This window comes from Sinocyclocheilus grahami, unplaced genomic scaffold (assembly GCF_001515645.1).
Source record: "Sinocyclocheilus grahami isolate Dianchi unplaced genomic scaffold, SAMN03320097.WGS_v1.1 scaffold17.1, whole genome shotgun sequence".
NCBI classification, from domain to species: domain Eukaryota; kingdom Metazoa; phylum Chordata; class Actinopteri; order Cypriniformes; family Cyprinidae; genus Sinocyclocheilus; species Sinocyclocheilus grahami.
This window is the reverse complement of record NW_015505196.1, coordinates 2,759,887-2,778,534: the sequence shown is the minus strand read 5'-3', so window position 1 is coordinate 2,778,534 and position 18,648 is coordinate 2,759,887. Positions and strand designations below refer to the sequence as shown.

Below are 18,648 nucleotides of genomic sequence, written 5' to 3'. Positions count from 1 at the left end.
TGAAAATTGGAATTTGTCCATACACACCAATTGAGTACAGTGGCCACTCCTTATGCCAACAAATAACTTGACTGTATCACAGAGCAACTCAGAGAATCTGTGTAGACCTTTTAGGGCAAACACTTTAATATTGCAGTGGTTCTTGTTCTGGTTATTACTAGTGTTTGTTGAAGTGCTCACCTTTTTTTTTTCTCTTTCCAGGGGGAAAAGTTCACCCTAATAACAAGCTCAGATCAGTCCATAACTGAAGAATCCCAAACAAAACCTCACAGGCCCACAGGTGGGTAACATCCCCTTCAGACCTCCATTCACTCATGAATAGAAAAATAGGCTCCACCGTACAATTACATGATTTAAAAACTTTTCATAGGAAAACAACAAACTAAAATGGAAACAATATTTTCTCATTCATTAGTCAGAACATTTTATTTTATACAATCTTTAAAAAGCCTTTACAAAAACAGTATCTGAAGGAGGAGGCAGTCCATTTAGGCATACAAATTATTATTTTTTTCCCTTTTGGGGTGACTTTTGATTACTTTAATGTTTGTGGTGCTCTTAGATGAATACATTTGTTGTCATATATTTTAAAGAAAAAGAAATCCTAAATCAATCTCCTTCATATGGATGATGGTGGAGTTCTCTTTTAAGGTAACTGTTCACTTCATAATGAGTGCTCAGTAAATTTCTGCTTTAGCACATTTCAGTTACATAAATTCAGCCCCATGCAAAACATTTTTTATTTCTGGCATCATAACATTATCATAGGGCAATGTCTGTGTAGAGTGGGAAAAAGCCACACTATCTCTAATGACCCTTTTGATTCAAGAGAGTTTGAATGTTTCTCCTTGTCAAGGGAGTTTTTAGTCATGGTGAAAATGCAGGGGTATAAACTCCATGCAAGTTATTTATCTCCCATGCTGCCAGTGGCAACACACATTAATGTTAGTGTGATAAATCCTTCATCTACACACATAAAAAAAGAGCGGAAACTGTTTGGAAAAAAAATCTTATCTCTGGATAGAAAGAGAAGCTAAAGCTTGAACTCGTATATCTGGACAGAAAGTCTTTAAAAAGCGTTAAGCTTGAAACTCATTCCAATTAAAGACAGAACAATACCATGACATTACTGTAAAGGAATCATTTCTGGCAAATTACTAAACCCTTGTTGGGTTTTTAGTATTTGAGTAGTATTTACTCATCTCACAACTGGAAAACAGCTACTCTAAACCTATTGTTGATTACAGAGGCAGTAACGCCATGAAACCACTGAACGTATTTAGACAATCTGAAAAAGAGAGAAATAGAAATAAAAATGGCAACAATCAGTTTCAGAGGATGGAAAGAGAAGAAAAACAATGTTGAGGATTCAATGACACAGTACAGCTGATTTTATTTCAGTTAGCATTACCACAAATTTTGATAAGATAAAATATTAAAATTCATGAGTATAAACAGTAATGCATGACAAGACGAAAAAGTCTCAATATTTGTAAGATTTTATTTTTATGTATAAACACTGTACATAAATTACTTTCTCTGCGACTAATATTGTTGTACGGATAAGTGGAATTTTTCTACTTTAAAAAAAAAATCCATAAAGATATTCTAACATCTCTTGTCAAAGTACCGGTCAGTTATGAGATTTATATTTATATATTTTGTTCTGTCAGTTTCCGCTCTATTCACCACCTGGGTTGGTTCAGGAATGAGATTGTACACTCAGATTTGATTATATGAACCACAACTGTGTCCCTCAAGCAGAAGAGAAACGATCCACTAGCTCACAGTCTGAAACCTCAGTCCTCACTAGTTGACAAAACATGTTGCTGAGAACAAGGATGGTACGAACCACTGAATTACAGTCACTGCCTTGCGAAAAAGGCATTGTATTATTTAATTTGGGTGCAGTGGTCTGCGCATGTAAACACATTTGCCTTTTTTCTCTCAATTTTATTACTGACCAAGTCACCTTTAAGGTTTTATATAAAAAGCCAAAAAAAAGAAAAGAAAAACAAATCATAACAGTTTTTTTCTTGGGTTGCTCTCTTAGAGAGTCCATTATCCATTCAATGCAATAATGTGAACAAATATGTAGGATGGGGGTGTGTTCAGTCAATGAGGGGAAGTGCCTCAGGTTTTTTCTGTATAACTGCAGTGTGTGTGGCACTTAGGCACAACTCCTCACTTCTCTAACATAAACCCCTTTCCTTTAGTCTCTGGGATAGGAGCTCTGGGAGTGTGTACACGAGAGAGAGGAGCTTGAGGGGCAGTTGTCTTTTGAACAGTCTGTGCTGTGCAAACTGTTACCTCTTCCCAATCTCACTCTGCCTCAGGAACTGGATATTGTTGGCACTGTCAGCCAGTTCAGGGTACTGCTCCACTGATAGTACATAGTAGCCGTCGTAACCCAGCACCTTCCCAGAGCTGAGCAACTGCCTCTTCTCCCCCTCTGTCCAAAGACGCACTCCCTCCTCCCCATCACGTACGCGCTGCTGCTCCCGTGCCCACGCACTTGACAGTGCTCTCTGGCGGGCCTGCTCTAGGACACGTGCCTTCTCTTCATCCAGTGTCATGCCATAGCGCACATGCAGAGCCAACGCGCCATACTGCAACTCCACATCTGCGAAGCGACGTGTCCGTCCATTGACCACAGTGGTGGACTGTGACACTGTTACGTTGACACCGTTTTCTAGACTCTTGCGACCGCTGGTGAGTCGCAGGGCACCCAGGTCACTCTCAGGCAGGCTGGTCTTTATGAAGTAGTGCGTATCGTGACCTTCCACTGTGAAGTGCAGATCCTCTAGATAGAAGGCATTGTTGAGGACAGTGGCCACTTTAATGCAGTCCTCATTTGCTATGTTCAGTGCGTTGGTGGCCACCTGGCCCTTACTGGTAATGGCAAGCATCACACCTTTACCAATGAGGGATTTGACTGTGGCGAACCACAGCCAAGGTTTTTCACGGCTTGAACATCGTCGGCTTAACTGGATCTCTGGCATCCTCTCAAAAGACAGGAAAGCCTTGGCCTGCCTCATAACCTCCTGCTGGACCCCTGAGATTGACTAAAGTGAGCCAAAAAAGACAAAGCACATATTTTAATTATTTATCTGGACATATTTGTAAACACTAAGGGCCTCATTTATAAAATGTTGCGCAGAAACCATCCTAAATTTGATCTTACAATGATCTCTCAAATATGCGTATGTGTGATTCATAGAATGAACATATGCAAAGAAAATGCACATACGTCTCTTTTTCAGATCTATGAATCTATGAAATCTATGAATCGCAAATAAACTTGCACGCAACTGAATGGTTTCAGCTCTCTGCCTTGTAAACGACTCTTAATGTCATTAACATATAAAAGATCACCAGTTATTAAAAGCGAGCTGCAGGAACAGCTTACATTTCCAAAAACCTGCAGTACTCCAACAAGGAAAAGTATGTACGTCTGCTCAGACCCTGACGTGACGCTATGCACTTTTCCATGCCAAAGGCAGTTTTTACAAATATGAGTGTTGGTGTGGATTTAAGCGCACACACACTCTACGATCAAATCTGTGCGTACGCACACTTTATAAATGAGGCCCAAAATCTCAACTTGAATGAAAGCAATCAAGGTTACTAGGGCAGTGAATATGATTCAGAATTTTAGAGTCTGAGAGTAATCAAATGGTGTTACATTATTTTTAAATACTGTACGAAAGCAAAATATCCAGCCAAGTAACTTTACAGGACAGATGACGACATTAGACTGCATACCGGTAGATCGTCCCATAGTTGACTCTTCCTCATTTCCAGTGAGGGTTGGGTAAGGTCAAATTTAGGGATGGGAAATCCTGGGATAACATTATGCAGGTGAAATCCAAATGTCACCAGCCATATGTTGACATCTATGAATGAAAGAACAGACGTTGTAAAAAAAAAAAAAAAGATCTTCACAGTTTTTTGCCCAACCGTTAAACTGTGAAACTAATTAAAATCATAGTTATACAGTGTGCCAGAAGGGCCCTCTCCTCACCTGTGACATACTCCTTGACCTCATGCACCTTGCTGATAGGATTGTTATTGCAGAACATGTACAAATTGAAGGGAGCTGGGTCCTTGCCCACCCTGGTCCAGGTGCTAATATCTGGGGTGGTCCAACGGCCAGCTTGAATGTCATAGTCCCGCTCTCCAAAGTGCAGCAATCTTGTTAAAGGATCATATAGGCCACCATGGAATCCAATAACCAATTGAAAGTCAGGGTTAGAGTCAAAATAGATCTCTCCATAAGCAGTATATTGCACCTGCTTGAGGAGAAGCCCATTGCTGCTAAAGACTGCAAGTGGTGTTCCTGTGTTGTCACAAGCGATGTAAAACTCCTCGCCACTGCTGATCTCCATGGCAAACAAATGGCCTTGTAGGTCATAGTAGAGCGAGGTGATTTCAGAGCTGGAGTGGTTGTAGACATGGGTGATGCGTGTCGGGTAGTTGAGGTCCGCATAGAAGAACTGAAGGTGCTGGCCCAGACTGTTGCGAGAGGCCAGGCGTCTTCCTAGCCCATCGTAGCGGTACTGGATGGTCCAGCCACTGGCTTTACTATGCACCCGTACCAAGAGGCCCTTGGAGTTGTACTCAAAGATCTCCGCACCCCTTTGGCGCAAAAAGCCATCTTCGTCCATCCGATACTGTGCGTCGCCCAGCCGCGTGATGCGGTCTCGTAAGTCATAGCGGAGGGGAGTGAGTCGTGCACTGTTGCCAGGGTTCAGCAGGTGTAGGTTGCCGTTCAGGTCGTAATTATACCGCCACATCATTTTCTCATTCAGGTAGACTGTCTGCAGCTGTCCGTCCACATCATACTCGTAGCCATATTTGGTAGTGTTGGCAAAAGGGCCGATCTTTATTTCTCTTTTGGTGACACGGCCCATGTTGTCATACTGGATAGTGATCCAATACATGAGGGAGCGGAAGATCTCATACTGGATCTCCTTGATGCGGCCATGGACATCAAAGTGCTTTGTATAGGTCATGACAGCTGTTGATATGATCTGGTTAATGTCATAATAGATGACACCGAATTTCCCAAACTGCTCAACCTTGCCAGAAATGTCGTCGAACTGATAAAGATCTATTGGAAGTGGGGTTTCGTTGATGACTCCTTGCATGCTGGTGACTCGGAAGCTATTGTCATAGGTGTAGTCAAAGCGGGCGTTGACCATGCCGTCCTCACTGAAGCGGAATATCTGCCGGTCCACCAGTGGACCTATCTGTCGATATCTGATAGAACAAATGAAACCCTCACTCTGTAGGTTGACAGTTTTCAGCACACCTGCTGTCTCATCGTAGGTGAAGCTGACCCGTGTGCTGTCATATAGGATTTCGGACAGCTTGTTCTGTCTCCGATACTTATAGAGGACACGCCGGCCAGTGCCCAAGTGTGCCACCCGCAAGAGCTGGCCGTCCTCACTGTAGTCCACCGTAACTGAGGCATTACTTTCAGGCGAATTGTAGATGTTGCGGTAGTAGCCGACAGAGCGAATAGTTTGCATGGTGTGACGGGCCACACTTGGCATAGTGATGGCGGAGAGTCGATCCTGCAGATCGTAATCAAAGATGTACTGCCGCTGACTGTGTAAAAGCAGCACCATGGACTACAAATCAAAAGGTGGGAGAGAGGAGAAATTAACCTAAACAATTCATTACTCGTTCATGCATTTCTTACCTACTTTTACATGCCATTTGCATTTTAATAGTATGTATTAACGCTCCATTTAGTGATTATTTCTTTGCCTAATTGAGTTCTTCTTGACCCTCAAGCTTCTAAATGCAGGTCTTCTGAATGTGCATGGCTGCATAAATATAAAATGCTCTGCAATTACTGGCTTTAGCCTCTTGATTTGCCCATACTTATCCCAATAAGGTGGGTTGAAAACTGTTTTCGTGCTCTGCATACTGTGGAACCGGAGCATCAATAAAAATAAGGGGTTTTAAAATTCATCTGTATGCTAAGCTTGAAACTTGAGGTAAACAAAGTCAGCAAGTTGTCTTTGAGTTATGAATGACTGAGGCCTCATGTTTATTCTGTGTCTGTTTTGGGTCTTGTTGGACAATGTGAGAGGTGAGCTGAAGCAAAGGATGATAAATAAGTGTGGGCTTAAGTACTGACATCCCCAGAGCCTTTCGCTGAATGAATCTGAGACTGTGGCATTCAGAGCTGCCGCATCCCTCCACGTATATTCATGTCTTTCCTGGTAAAATACACACACACTGACTGACGTCTGCAGGTTTGGAGGGCTATCCTTAGAGGCCTCTCCATCTTGGGGAATTGCTACAGTGAGTGTCTACCTTTGAGAAGACTTCACCTTGTCATCCATACTTGGACAGACATTATTCTAGTTCCCTAGGCACTGCTGGTGGCATGTTTGATATCCTCTCACTGGTCACGCTACCTGCGCATGTGGCAGGCGACGGAAAGACAGGCTAGCCATGCATATTTAATCTACACATTTACACAGTGGTTTTTCTTTCCACAAAACTTTTGTGGTTCCAGCTGAGTGCTCTCTTGGAGGAAACTCACTTTATCATCCAACTAATATCACAAACTCTGTAAAAACCTTATATTTCGTCATATTTAAATGTCCACAAACAAAACTTTTTAAAGAATTAGAAGAATTACAAGGGTAATCACATACAGCAGTGAAAAAGGTGTGATGCCCTGTAAGTAGGGTTGGAAGTGTAAGTTATTCTTTTCATATCACTCTTTGTCTCTTTCTTTAGGGTATCATTAGGCTGAGCTCAAACCCTGAGTTTTCTCTGTGGTCTCATTTTGAGACTCTAACTTTGTCTATGAGACCTTACTAAGCCATTTCGCTCACAAGAAACATCCACAACATCCAGTTTCTCTCCCTCTCGGCACACACCAGTTTCTGGAGTCTATAAACTTACCCACATAGTTCTGCAGAAATTTCTGACCCCTGGATAAGGCGTCTTTCTATAGCTATTTCTCAGCTTTCTGTGGACCAACAAACTTCATATTTGTACTGCTGACAGTTATAATGGTGTGCTTCTGGAGAACCAATTCAAAGGGAGTAACCATCAGTAAATCTCTGTTATGGTGGAGCACTGTGGACACCTTGAACTTTAAGAAACAGTTCACCCAGAAATGGGTTCACACAGCCATAACCCACTCCCATGTTGTTTCTACCCTAGAGTGTTCTGGCATGAAACACATTTTTAGGTAGAGTGTCCAAGCTCCACTTCCATACAAGGAAAGTAGAAGATTTCAATCGCCAAGCACCATAAAAGCATTTACGCTTAGGGCCAATACATTTTTCACCTACATTTGTGGTAGCATATCATGCTATGTTTGACACAAGGAATTTAGTAATTTTCAAATACTGTCAATTAATTTATATCTGTAGAATATCTGAATTCAGACTATTTGAACATTCTTGCAAAAATATCTCTTGGAAATTTCTGACAATAAAGCAACACATATTCAACACACTCCAGCAAATCTTGTGATATAACAGGACTACCTACTTTAAGAAAAATTCACAATACTCACCTTGTCCAAATAGGTGTAACTCCAGGTTTTGCCATCAGCAAAGGTTCTAGAGACTATGCGTCCCTGGCTGTCGTATTCTACCCTCTCGACTGTGGGGCCTCTCTGAATGCTAGTGACCTGACCAGTGCTGGAATAGGTGAGGTTGACAGACATCAGCTTACTGCTGGGCACCCACAATGTAGGATAACCAGAGGCATCATACACAATCTTGAGAAGGAACTTTCGATGATCGTCATATATTTTCTCTGTGCGCAGTGAGCGGTCATAATCCACAGACAGCAGATTTCTACCGTTGACCTTTACGATGGGAAAACAGAATATTTATATTGATTATAACATTCATTGCGAACAAGTATAATATTTTTTGGTAGGGATGATTTCCCCAACTTCAGTTACATTTGAGGACTGAATAGAAAATGCATACAAACTGGTCGCTAACACACTTTCAATCTGTCTCCTAGTCTCAATAAATTAAATTATATTATATTTTTTGCAACTCAGAGGCTGAAATGCCAGAGCAGTTTCCCATTTAAGAATCAGGGTTACTTTATTGATGCTCTGAGATGACCTGCTTCTTTTGTGGAACAAATGAAAGTGGAGGGAGAACAACAGAGGACAATTCAGCTGCTCTTCATTACAAAAGAATATAGAGAAAAATAAGAGAATTTAGAGAAAAAATAGTCATCATTGATGACTAGACAAAAGCCTTTTCTAATATGTGTCTGTGGGTTATGTAATGTCAGAATTAGTTCTAGTTCAAATAGCAATGTGGATATGAGGGTTACGCCAGTTAAGATCAAAGATGAAGCTTCTTTTTCAGTGTTTGTAGAAATAATAACAAATTTTAATTTCCCATAATTTACAACTCTCAACTCAGTCAAGCCAGCAGGAGTGTTATGAAGTGTATTCTACAGATGTCGTGTATTATTCTGACTACACTAGTAAACACTCTTTACAAAGAGTCTCCTAAATGACATTTTTTACATACCCTGAGTTTCCTGCCGAATACTACGACTTTCCCCCTGTTCTGTTCTTTTCTGAAGCGCCACTCCACCAAGTTCTGTCCATTCTCTCCAGGCAGGGTCATGTTTCTTCTGGCCACTGTCGGGTTGGATGCGCCTGCAAGAATATGAGGCTCGGTCTGGAAGTGAGAGTCCATTCCATTGGCATAGATGACCCTCATAGAGTTATCATAGCCCACCTGGTAGCTGTTTCTTAGTTGATCTATGAGGAGGAAAACAAAAAAAGTGAAACGAGAAGTAGTGGGGAAAAAAGCACAAGAAGAGAGTTCATGGGGATTATGTTAAGACTGTGAATTCAGTGTCAGAATCACCACCTTGATTTTTATTCTCAAGTCACATCATATTTGGTTAAGGATGTTAGAAGAGGATTTGTAAAAAGAAAACCCCATGAGAAAGACATTCATTTCTTTGGTTTGTGCTATGATTACGCTGCAAAACGTATAAATACATAATCTTCTTTAATCTAATTAAATTCCCTTTAATCTAATGACTTTTCCCAAATTCACATTTAGTCACCATATTGCTGCATGTTACCTCACTCTATAAACCTGAAGTGAGTAATTTCTGCATCATCAAACAAAATTGCAAAAATAACTTCTTAAGCAGGTTTCCCCATCTGAAAGTGGTTGGAAAAACAGACAGTCCAGTTCCGAACTCAGGCCACTGGTTGAGATGTTTTGATAATGCCACAATGTTTAAACTTTTAATGTTAATCAACCTACAAAGTAATTACTTGTTGTCTTTGCATATTAAGCTTGGTTAAGGTTATTAAAAGTATTTCAACATCAAAAGAATTACACACTTTAAAGTGTGCAATGCAGATGTATTATTTCAGAGCCCAGCTGCCCAGTGTGTTTTCATTCCCTGTGGTGCTGTGATTATAGTGAAACTATAAATTACCATCTGACAATTTTACCCCTAATGAATGAGTAATGAGTGTTTGGTCATTAATATTGATTTAACCTATGAGTTACAGCTTGATTAGCAGTGTGGAACATTTCCAAGACTTAAAGCAACAGGTCAGTTTATAGAGCCATCAGGGGTCATTGTTAATAATGATAATACAGCAGAGACTTGCCGCACCTTGAACTAATGTGTAAAAAGAGTCAATGGAAGAAAGGTTGGTGGTGATGCTGACATCGTCATCTCGTCCTGAGGTCTCAATGTCCACTGTTAGGGCTCTGTCCATCTCCCCGATTAGACTGGTGATAACCCCAGTGGGGAATGTCACATTTGTCAGACGTCCCTCGCTGTCATAGCTGCAAGGCAAAAATGACATTAGAACACCTTTTGCAATTGGACCTCACTAAAATGTGGTCAGCAGTTCTCATGATGGAATGACATTAAGCAGACTAGCGTGAATGTACGGTTTGGAGTGAGTCCTCTGAAACCTGTGTATGTATGCTATCTGACAGAGATCAAATTTGTGTACATGAGTCCAAAAACAACTTGAATATAGGTTTACTTTTTAACAAATGCTGGCTAGTTTGAGTTGCCTTGCACACTCACAACTGGCCTGAGGACATTTCTATATAAAATGGGGATCAATCCTTACCCACATAATAATATAATAAAGACTTGTCTCATCGAAGTCACAATCGTTAAGGCCTGTCAATGCCTGCAGTGTCTTTGTGGTTATGGCAGGGTAGGTGAACAGACATGGTGTCCAACATGTTGGCCAGAAGGACCTACCCCAGACTGGCATTATGCAAAAAGTTTTGGTACGCCACCAGCCGGAAAATGTCATACAAATTAATTTAGCATTTTCACCATGCTCTAAATAGCATGTGGTGAAATAAATGGTAGGTTTCGTAACTACAGGCTACACTTTTGCTGAAGGTAATAATAATAATAATAATAATAATAATAAGGAAGGTTTAGAGATGTGCTCTGTAAAGGATTGATAGAAGCACTCACTCATAAAATGTGGTCCAGCCAATTTGGATGCTCTTGGTGGCTAGCAGGCCACTGTTGCCATGGTAGGTGAAGAGCACCAACTCCTGCCCCAGAGCTGTGAGGGTCTTAAGCCCTCCATTTGTACCAATCGTCAGCCAAATAACTTGTTTGTCAGGGGCAACAATACGCACTGGCATTCGATTTGGGTCTCGACGAACCCGAAGTGTATTTCCACTGCTATCTGTTACAGCGGTGATATCATCCTCATTGCTATAGCTGAAGTTGTACTTGTAGTCACCAGTGACCAAGCTCATAGTATACTGATGAGTTCCATTGGAGTCAAACACGTAGAGCTCTTGAGAAGCAGGTGAAGCAACTTCATAAAGACCTGAAGAGCCTTGTGGAGGTCGATTGTGACGTATAGCACGGATTCGAATGTTTCCCAGGTCAGCTACGTAGAGTGTTCCGTCAGGAGAGACCACCAGAGAGGAAGGAGTATTTAGCCTTGCGTCTTTGGCATACCCATCACCTGTCTGGTAACAGTCACAGTTAGCGTCATTCTTGCAGTCGCAGTCGGAGGGCGCTCCTGCCAAATGAGAAATCTCGCCATCCGTGCTGACTTGTCTGATGCGGTTGATCTTCTTTTCATCCGTCTCGGCAATATAGAGGACTCCGCTGTAGGACAGAGCGATGGCTGTTGCACCTTCTAGAGTGGTCTGGATGGCACGCTTTCCCATGGTGTACTCGATGCCCGGCACCTGGCAATGCATAGGTCTGCCTGCCACAATGCGCACCTGCCTGTTCTCGGTTATCTGCAGTACAACATTGTTGTCAAGCACATAGATGGAGTTGTCCATAGGGTTGATGGCCAGGTCTGTGGGCCACTCTAAACGCACCTGCAGAGAGGACAAATCAAATAAGGAGGTGGATCACTTAGGGAATCTTGCATCGATATACACACAGACAAAAACATGTTATTACATCTCCTGCTTGCTCTCTCACTCAGTGCACAGTTGATGTTTGGGTCTGACACTGATGAAGAAGGATCCGTTACTTTGGAGGCTTAATACATTGGGTGCCTCTAGTTCATTCGATTTGCCTGTCGCTGGATCATTTATTTTGCAACGGGATGCAATTCCTCAGCGCCTACAGGGAACAACTGAAAAGCACACCAAGAACAACACTGTCCGCATGGAGGACTGGCCTCAACCAGACTTTTAAAGATGGCTTGGAAGGACAATCTTGTCTGGACGTCTATTAATAAAAATAAAATTGTTCCCCAGCACACACTTTCTTTCAGACATCGTTTATACTGAGAAAGCATAAGAATTCTTCTCTTGATCATGCGTTGTCTTGTCTGTCTGAATTATTCGGTTTCAATATTTCTTCACAGTCACAACTTCAATAACACTGCCAAGTGCCAGTGAGGGAAAGTTATGCAATGGCATAATCTATAACTCGCTCTTGCAAAGATATGCGGACAATATAATTGTCAGCCTGTTCCTAAAGCTTTGAGTGGATTCATTGAGACTTATTCTCAATGAAATCAACTTATATGGCATGACTGGGACATTTATAGACCAGGTTCTCTTCCTGCTCTGAACCTGCACCCTGGCCACACAGGCAGGTTAAGCGTCTTTAAAGAGCACCACATTAAAGCGTAATGGTTCTGAACTACAGCAGCTCCTGTGGATAAAAGCTTTCTCTGCTCAGCCATGGCCCGTCTGTGATTCCACCTTCTGCATAATGCATGAACTCAAGACCAGATTTTACTCAGGGCAAACGGATTTTACTTGGGTGCCACCTAACATGTTTTATCAACTCTCAGGTCACCACCTGATATGCAAAAGGCCAACTTGGTAGCCTCAGAAGCAGACAGAGTACTTTTATATGCTCTGGGGATGAACTTGATTTAGACTGAACATTTTAAAACCCTGAGTGAACCCAAGATTTCCTTGAAGAGCACTTGAGTTATTTTCTGCTGTCCCTATTGGCCTTACTGAGGTAGGTGACAGTTGTGTAGGTTGAGCTGTATATATCCTTAATGATGCACATCGATGACTCGCAAGAGCAAACGTTTGGGTAATTGTGAGGCTGACACCAACTGTCTGGGTCTGTCCATACCTCATTGAGCTTCACTGAGCCTGGACCCAAGGGTATGTCAGACAACAGCCTTATGTCTCATCCCCAACCTCCATCACTTAGACAGAGACAAATGGGGTTGGTGGGGAGACCAGAAAACAGAAAGTGTGGTGAGGATGGATTCTGCCTTAGAATGTGGATGAGAAAGTTTACTAAACACTGCATATCAGCCCTTTTCAAGCAAAATACCCTCTTCATAATAATAATAAAAAAAAAAACTACTCACACACCCACAATGTGTTTCCAAAGAACATCATTTATTTTTTGTTGCACTGGCTACTATGGCAATCACCTTGGACTTGCTCGGAGACCCAACAACATTAATGTAGCATCACGTATATGTTTTCAGCTATTACCTTTGAAGACATATTCTATTTGCAGTCAACCATGATTAATTTATTCCAGAAGGTGCTCTATAATAGTGGGGTACTTATATAAAACTAGGAGTATTATGTGATCTCAGCACGGCCCCCATGAAGCAAACCAGTCCATGTACAATAAAAGAGCTTTTATTAGCCTACTGATTTGCAGTCTTCATCTCATGTTCATCATGTTTTGTACTATTACTTTCTTTGTGTCTAACGGAGGAAATTATAACGGATGATATGTTTTCTCTCTGAGCTCAGGTGATTCGATGAATTTAGCATCAGAGGGAGAGCAGCCAGAGGGGGGAGCTCCAGGTCTTCAAGGAAGTTTCTCTGGCTTTCGTTTGGGTGGAGGCTACCACAGAGGGCTGAGCTCAGTCTTTTTGTTTCTGATTTGGGCCTTAAAGTATGTCTTGAGGTTAGTGGATAGATAGTAGGTCATAGTGCAGTCTACTATAAGTGGTTGGCTGGAAAAACAAACTAATTCAGCTTGAAGTCTGCAAGCACTAGAGCTCTGTGTTGTGGTCTTTTGAATAATAAACTGTTACTTATAGGGCTCCTCTGGTAGTAAAATCGTTTAATAATTATCATAAATACAAAGTAATATTAAAATGTAAAAAGAACAATACTGCATTTTTAAATAATTAATCTCACAAATCTCATTTGAAAAACTCTATTAGGGACAACATGAAACCTTCCAGTTCAAATGAGGCAATAGTTTCAATTGCTTCCAGACTTTGCTTTTATCTTTGAAACGAGGCCACTCATCCTAACACCACTTCAGTGATAAAGCCAGAGGATCAGGCTTGAATAGCTGAATCTTTGTACTGAGAAACATAGATTTCATTCTGAAATAAATCGAAGTTTGGCCTTTCTGCCCTCTAATATTTTGTTTTAGCCCGTGGCATAACTGGACTGAATTTAACCCCATAAATCATACTACATTCAGGTTAGCAGTGCTGCAGCTTTTCGTTTGTGGCAGCAAAAATAGACATAAATATTTAAGATTGAAGTGCATTAAACAGTGACATAGAGCAGGTGAATATGAATGTATACCTGTCCGATATGCATGCTGGTATCACAGGTCAGAGGACGAGCAGATGTGAGGTCATTAGACCCCAGCAGTGTTGAGATGATGCCATTCCGGTCTACTTTCCTGATCATGGTACCATCCACAAAGTAGATGAACCCATTCTTATCCACAGCAATGCCTGTAATGTAGAGAGGGGGCAGATGTGACAGCTGCAAATAGACACACACACTGCACCTGCAAACAGGCGAAACACGACTGGTACACATGTCACGCTTGCCCCTGTGGTTTCCAGGTCACTGAAGACACGGCACTTGGTGAATAATTCACAATGTGCTTTTGGGTGGTGAATTATTCCTGAGCTAAGAGTGATGTTGAGTGCAAGTAATATTCAGGAAGCAGTTTTTTAAAATCTAGTCAGAGCTAAAACCAAGAGGAAAGGAACTGAACCCTCTGGCGCTCTGATCCAGTGAGGATCACAGGCCTCTCTAGTTCTTTCACAGAAATGTATGTGTCTGTGTGAACTACTTAATAGCTGGCTGTTGCTGTGTTGATAAGTTTAACTAAACCAATATTACTTTAATAGCAAAAAGAGTTTTTATACTATTTGCGTGTGAGAGAGAGAACAGAAGTGTGTCGTGTTCAGCTAGTGTCCATATTGATTAGCAGGCGTTCAGTCTCTTTACCTTTGGGTCCCAGCAGTAGTGCCTCAGTGGCCTTGCCTCCATCCCCACATCGAGCCTCGTCAAATGGCAAACACTGCTCTCCGGTCCCTGCCACAACCTCTGCGTTCTGCAGCAGCTCTTTGGTTCCCGTCAGGGCTTTAGGCCTGAAGATCCGTCGTGAGTTGGTGTCCGAAACATACAGCTGACCTGTCATTGGGTCTGTTGCTAGGTAGTATCTATGTGCAGGATTGTTGCTAACGGGACAAAGGTAGAAATTTCACAATTACAAAAAGAGCAGTATAATATACTAGCACACAAAAACAGTCATGATTTATAAACAAACAGATACAGCAACAAATGAATGGGTGAATAAGCAATGCTTAAAGCAATGAATAACTGAACAGATTTAAGTTGGTACAAGTTGACTGTAAACTATTATAGTCATAAGTTAAAGGCCTACAGATGTATAGAACTGTGATCACTGATCACCAGCCATTGTGTTTATTGCTGAAGTGAATGTACTTGTTTGGCCCGGCCGGTTAGAGGGGAAAGGAGTTGAGCACTCTGTCAGTGAACCTAATGCATTATGACTGGAAATCACTATCGTCTGACACAACCATAATGATGCCCACCAAACTGTCACATCCTTTCAATCATTTGCACTTCCCACCCGTACCCCTACGGCAGAGGAAAAATGTATCTGTTGAAAAAAATCAACAGCTCGTCGCACTGTTTCAATTAGAAGTGACTAAGGTCTAAGAATAGTACGCAGACACCTTGCAAGAGGGTTGGCTGACGGGCAAGCCATTTTCGATATATATGTTTTGAAACAGATGCGGGCTGCTGTAGCTGAAGCATCTGCTTTGTACAGTAACAATCTGCTAACTTTTATTTATATTTTAAAAAAGGTCTTGCTGTGTGATGCAGGGCTCCATGCTTAAACTGATCCTTTTTTTTAGTTATTAGTTATTTGCTCTATGCCAAGACCTATTGAGCTGTCTACGGAGGTAGGATTTTAAGGCATCATAGGCATGCTCCTGATGTGAAAGTCACCTAAGGTTCCTCAGCAAAGAAGCTCATTATGTTTTAGAGCAGAGTTTAAGTGTTTACACAAAAGAAATGAAAAGCAATATAAAGTAGATCTATAAAGCTTTCACATGTGCTAATTACACCGTTCATAATTTGAATCAGCATGCTTCCACCAACACAGACAAGGGGCTAAGAAGGTCTCAGGATGATGTTAGTTACTGTTGCTATGTGGCACAGACACGAAATCACACTTAGAGTAAATAAAGATCAAACAGGCTAAAACTAATATAGCATAAAACATTTTGCTGTGCCAAATGGAAACAAATGTGAGTTTTGGGAGTGAAGCGGCTTAGAGTTGGCTTGGTTTAAGGACACTGAGGTTTGGGGTCAATAATCTCCTAAGTTTATGAGGCTCTGTGGCACATTAGGGTATATGGGCGTGCCTTGATGACACATACAGATGGGCCGAGACATCTGGGACAAGATGAAGACGAAGGCTAGCCATTAGTTGGCTTGTAATGTTCACCAGCCAGCAACAGTGGTTGTGAATTAATAACTCTTAGCACTTATTAATTCAGAGTCATTAATGCTTAATGGGCCGTTTTTGTTTCTCAGAAGCATTGAGAAATGTTGGTGAAAAAATTGACATGTCTAAAAATATGCCTATTTAATTACTTAAACTCAACCATTTTGCCCACACACGGTGCAACCATATAGCGAAGTTGGCCTCTAATTCCATTTTAAATGATTTGGTAGGAGACAGAGAGGAATGGTTAGGATGTCCATGGGATTCCTAAATTTATCCCTGGTTGCAAATTTATTCAACAGGCTCTAATGGCTTTGGCTCGCCCACTTCAAATTACTTGCATTTATTTCCATTCATGAGCTCCATACGTCTGCAATTAAACCCTACAGAGGTTTCGAAAAGAACTTAATGTAGGATATCAACATCTACTGCGCTCTGTACATCGCTCCTCAACTGGAACTATTCAAACATGTGTGGGATGATGAGGGCCTATTTGCAGTGTTTATCAGGAACTCCTGCTTGTCCAGGGCGGAGACATTTGGAGCAGTTAACTTAAGCATTGGAGACCTGTCAGGAGAGGTTTTTGTCCTGAATCCTTCCTGAGAAAACAGGTCTACACTAGTGTCAGCTAAAATGGACGTCTGTGTATTTTACACAGTCTTTTCTGACCAATTTGGCCACAGAATCAAAGCAAAGACAAAATTCTAAAAACAAACTAGTTCTCTCTAAGCTACATGAGGTATCTTTTGTCTTTCTGGTTTATGCAGTATGCCACATTAAAAGAAAATATTTTATTTGAGTTCTACATAAATGCCTCAGCTAAGCTACCCTAATATCCACAAAAGTGGAGAAAGAGATTTCACAGAGCCAGACAAAAGAACTGAAAGGAATTTCTCATTGTGTTGGGAACTTCCCCATGGGATTTGTGATGTTGATGTATAAACCACTGACATACTAAGATTGTGTTTGAAGAAAAATGATAGCCATTATGTTGAATTATTCTAACGATTTTATCAGGAATTCAGATCTGTTGTCATAACCTGTACAGTAGTGTTTCCAAGGGATCTACTGCATTCCTGCACCATCAACAAAAACATCTGAAGATCTCCTAAATATATAGTGAAGCCCAAAGTCTAAGACCACATTGAAATTTGGCCAAAACTTGGATTTAAAAGGCAATTGATTTAAAAACTGACCATCTGAGTTATTTGCATAAAAGTTCAGATTTCCTTCCATTGTACACATGGAATGCTTTTTGGAAGCTTTTAAAATTATGCTGCTTCACCTGATCAGGTTTTACACAAACATGTGGAAATCATGCAGCTAGTGTATGACACATTTTTAGGTTTCACTTAAACTTAAATTGTTATGCTGATAATATATATATATATATACAAACCCGATTCCAAAAAAGTTGGGACACTGTACAAATTGTGAATAAAAACAGAATGTAATGATGTGGAAGTTTCAAATTTCAATATTTTATTCAGAATACAACATAGATGACATATCAAATGTTTAAACTGAGAAAATGTATAATTTTAAGGGAAAAATAAGTTGATTTTAAATTTCATGGCATCAACACATCTCAAAAAAGTTGGGACAAGGCCATGTTTACCACTGTGTGGCATCCCCTTGTAGGGATTTCTAACTATGAACGGGCACTGATATCAGCGATCACGAGATTTGCTAAATCACCCAGCACATGAGTCCCATATTCTGGGTCTATCATTTGAAAGTATCGGAGCAATATACTCCCGAATAATATGCTTTCTGCTTGATGTGTTATTGTAACCTATGAAGTATTAATCAATATTTTATAACCCTTTTTATAGATAAAGTGATTAAAGGTACTCCGTGTATGCCAGATATGCGAAGTTTAGGCTTGTAGGAATGGTCATGATATTTAAGTAACCTTGGTATGGATGAAAATGTTTTATTTTGAACATTGTGTGTTGTACGACACCTTATAGAAAGTTATTAAACCCTGCAAAGACATTTCTCCACAGGAGCATGTGATGTACATGATAAAGGAACCACACAGGGCGTGGCCAAGCCCAGCAGCCACTATCTGATTGGAACAGCGACCTGTGGGATGGACTTACGCCGTGGATCAAAACCCCACTGCAACACAGATTCGTTGCTTGCTTGCTTTTACCCGATCAAGACGTCTGGCTTTCCTTTTGGTGAGCGCGACAAAGCGCCTCACGACACCATCTAAGAACCCAAACACTTCAGTGAAACTTCGCGATCTTCAAAGAACTTAAAGTCTTTCAAACTCAGACTTTTAGCAGAACTGCTCAAGCCTCTGCGTCATCAAGAAACCAACCAATCCAACGAGGGATTTCCCCAAAAGGACGTCATCCAAACTTCATTCCGGCACCAGATCAACAGCCAATCAGCAACGGAATCCCCTCCAGC

At 41.2% G+C, this 18,648-nt stretch overlaps 1 protein-coding gene across 4 annotated transcripts in view; it reads right to left on the bottom strand.

Moving 5' to 3' along the window:
* Positions 1 to 1,932: 1,932 nt before the first annotated feature.
* Positions 1,933 to 18,648, bottom strand: part of tenm3 (teneurin transmembrane protein 3) — a 123,492-nt gene continuing 106,776 nt past the window's right edge. For all 4 annotated transcript variants that reach the window (XM_016232249.1, XM_016232263.1, XM_016232257.1 and 1 more), the window contains 9 exons: positions 14,694 to 14,926; positions 14,034 to 14,188; positions 10,492 to 11,366; positions 9,658 to 9,833; positions 8,541 to 8,776; positions 7,553 to 7,849; positions 4,025 to 5,636; positions 3,766 to 3,896; positions 1,933 to 3,065 (listed from right to left, as the gene is read on the bottom strand). In XM_016232249.1, the coding sequence (XP_016087735.1) occupies positions 2,307 to 3,065; positions 3,766 to 3,896; positions 4,025 to 5,636; positions 7,553 to 7,849; positions 8,541 to 8,776; positions 9,658 to 9,833; positions 10,492 to 11,366; positions 14,034 to 14,188; positions 14,694 to 14,926 (4,474 nt within the window). In that variant the 3' untranslated portion in view covers positions 1,933 to 2,306. The remainder of the gene's footprint in view (positions 3,066 to 3,765; positions 3,897 to 4,024; positions 5,637 to 7,552; positions 7,850 to 8,540; positions 8,777 to 9,657; positions 9,834 to 10,491; positions 11,367 to 14,033; positions 14,189 to 14,693; positions 14,927 to 18,648) is intronic.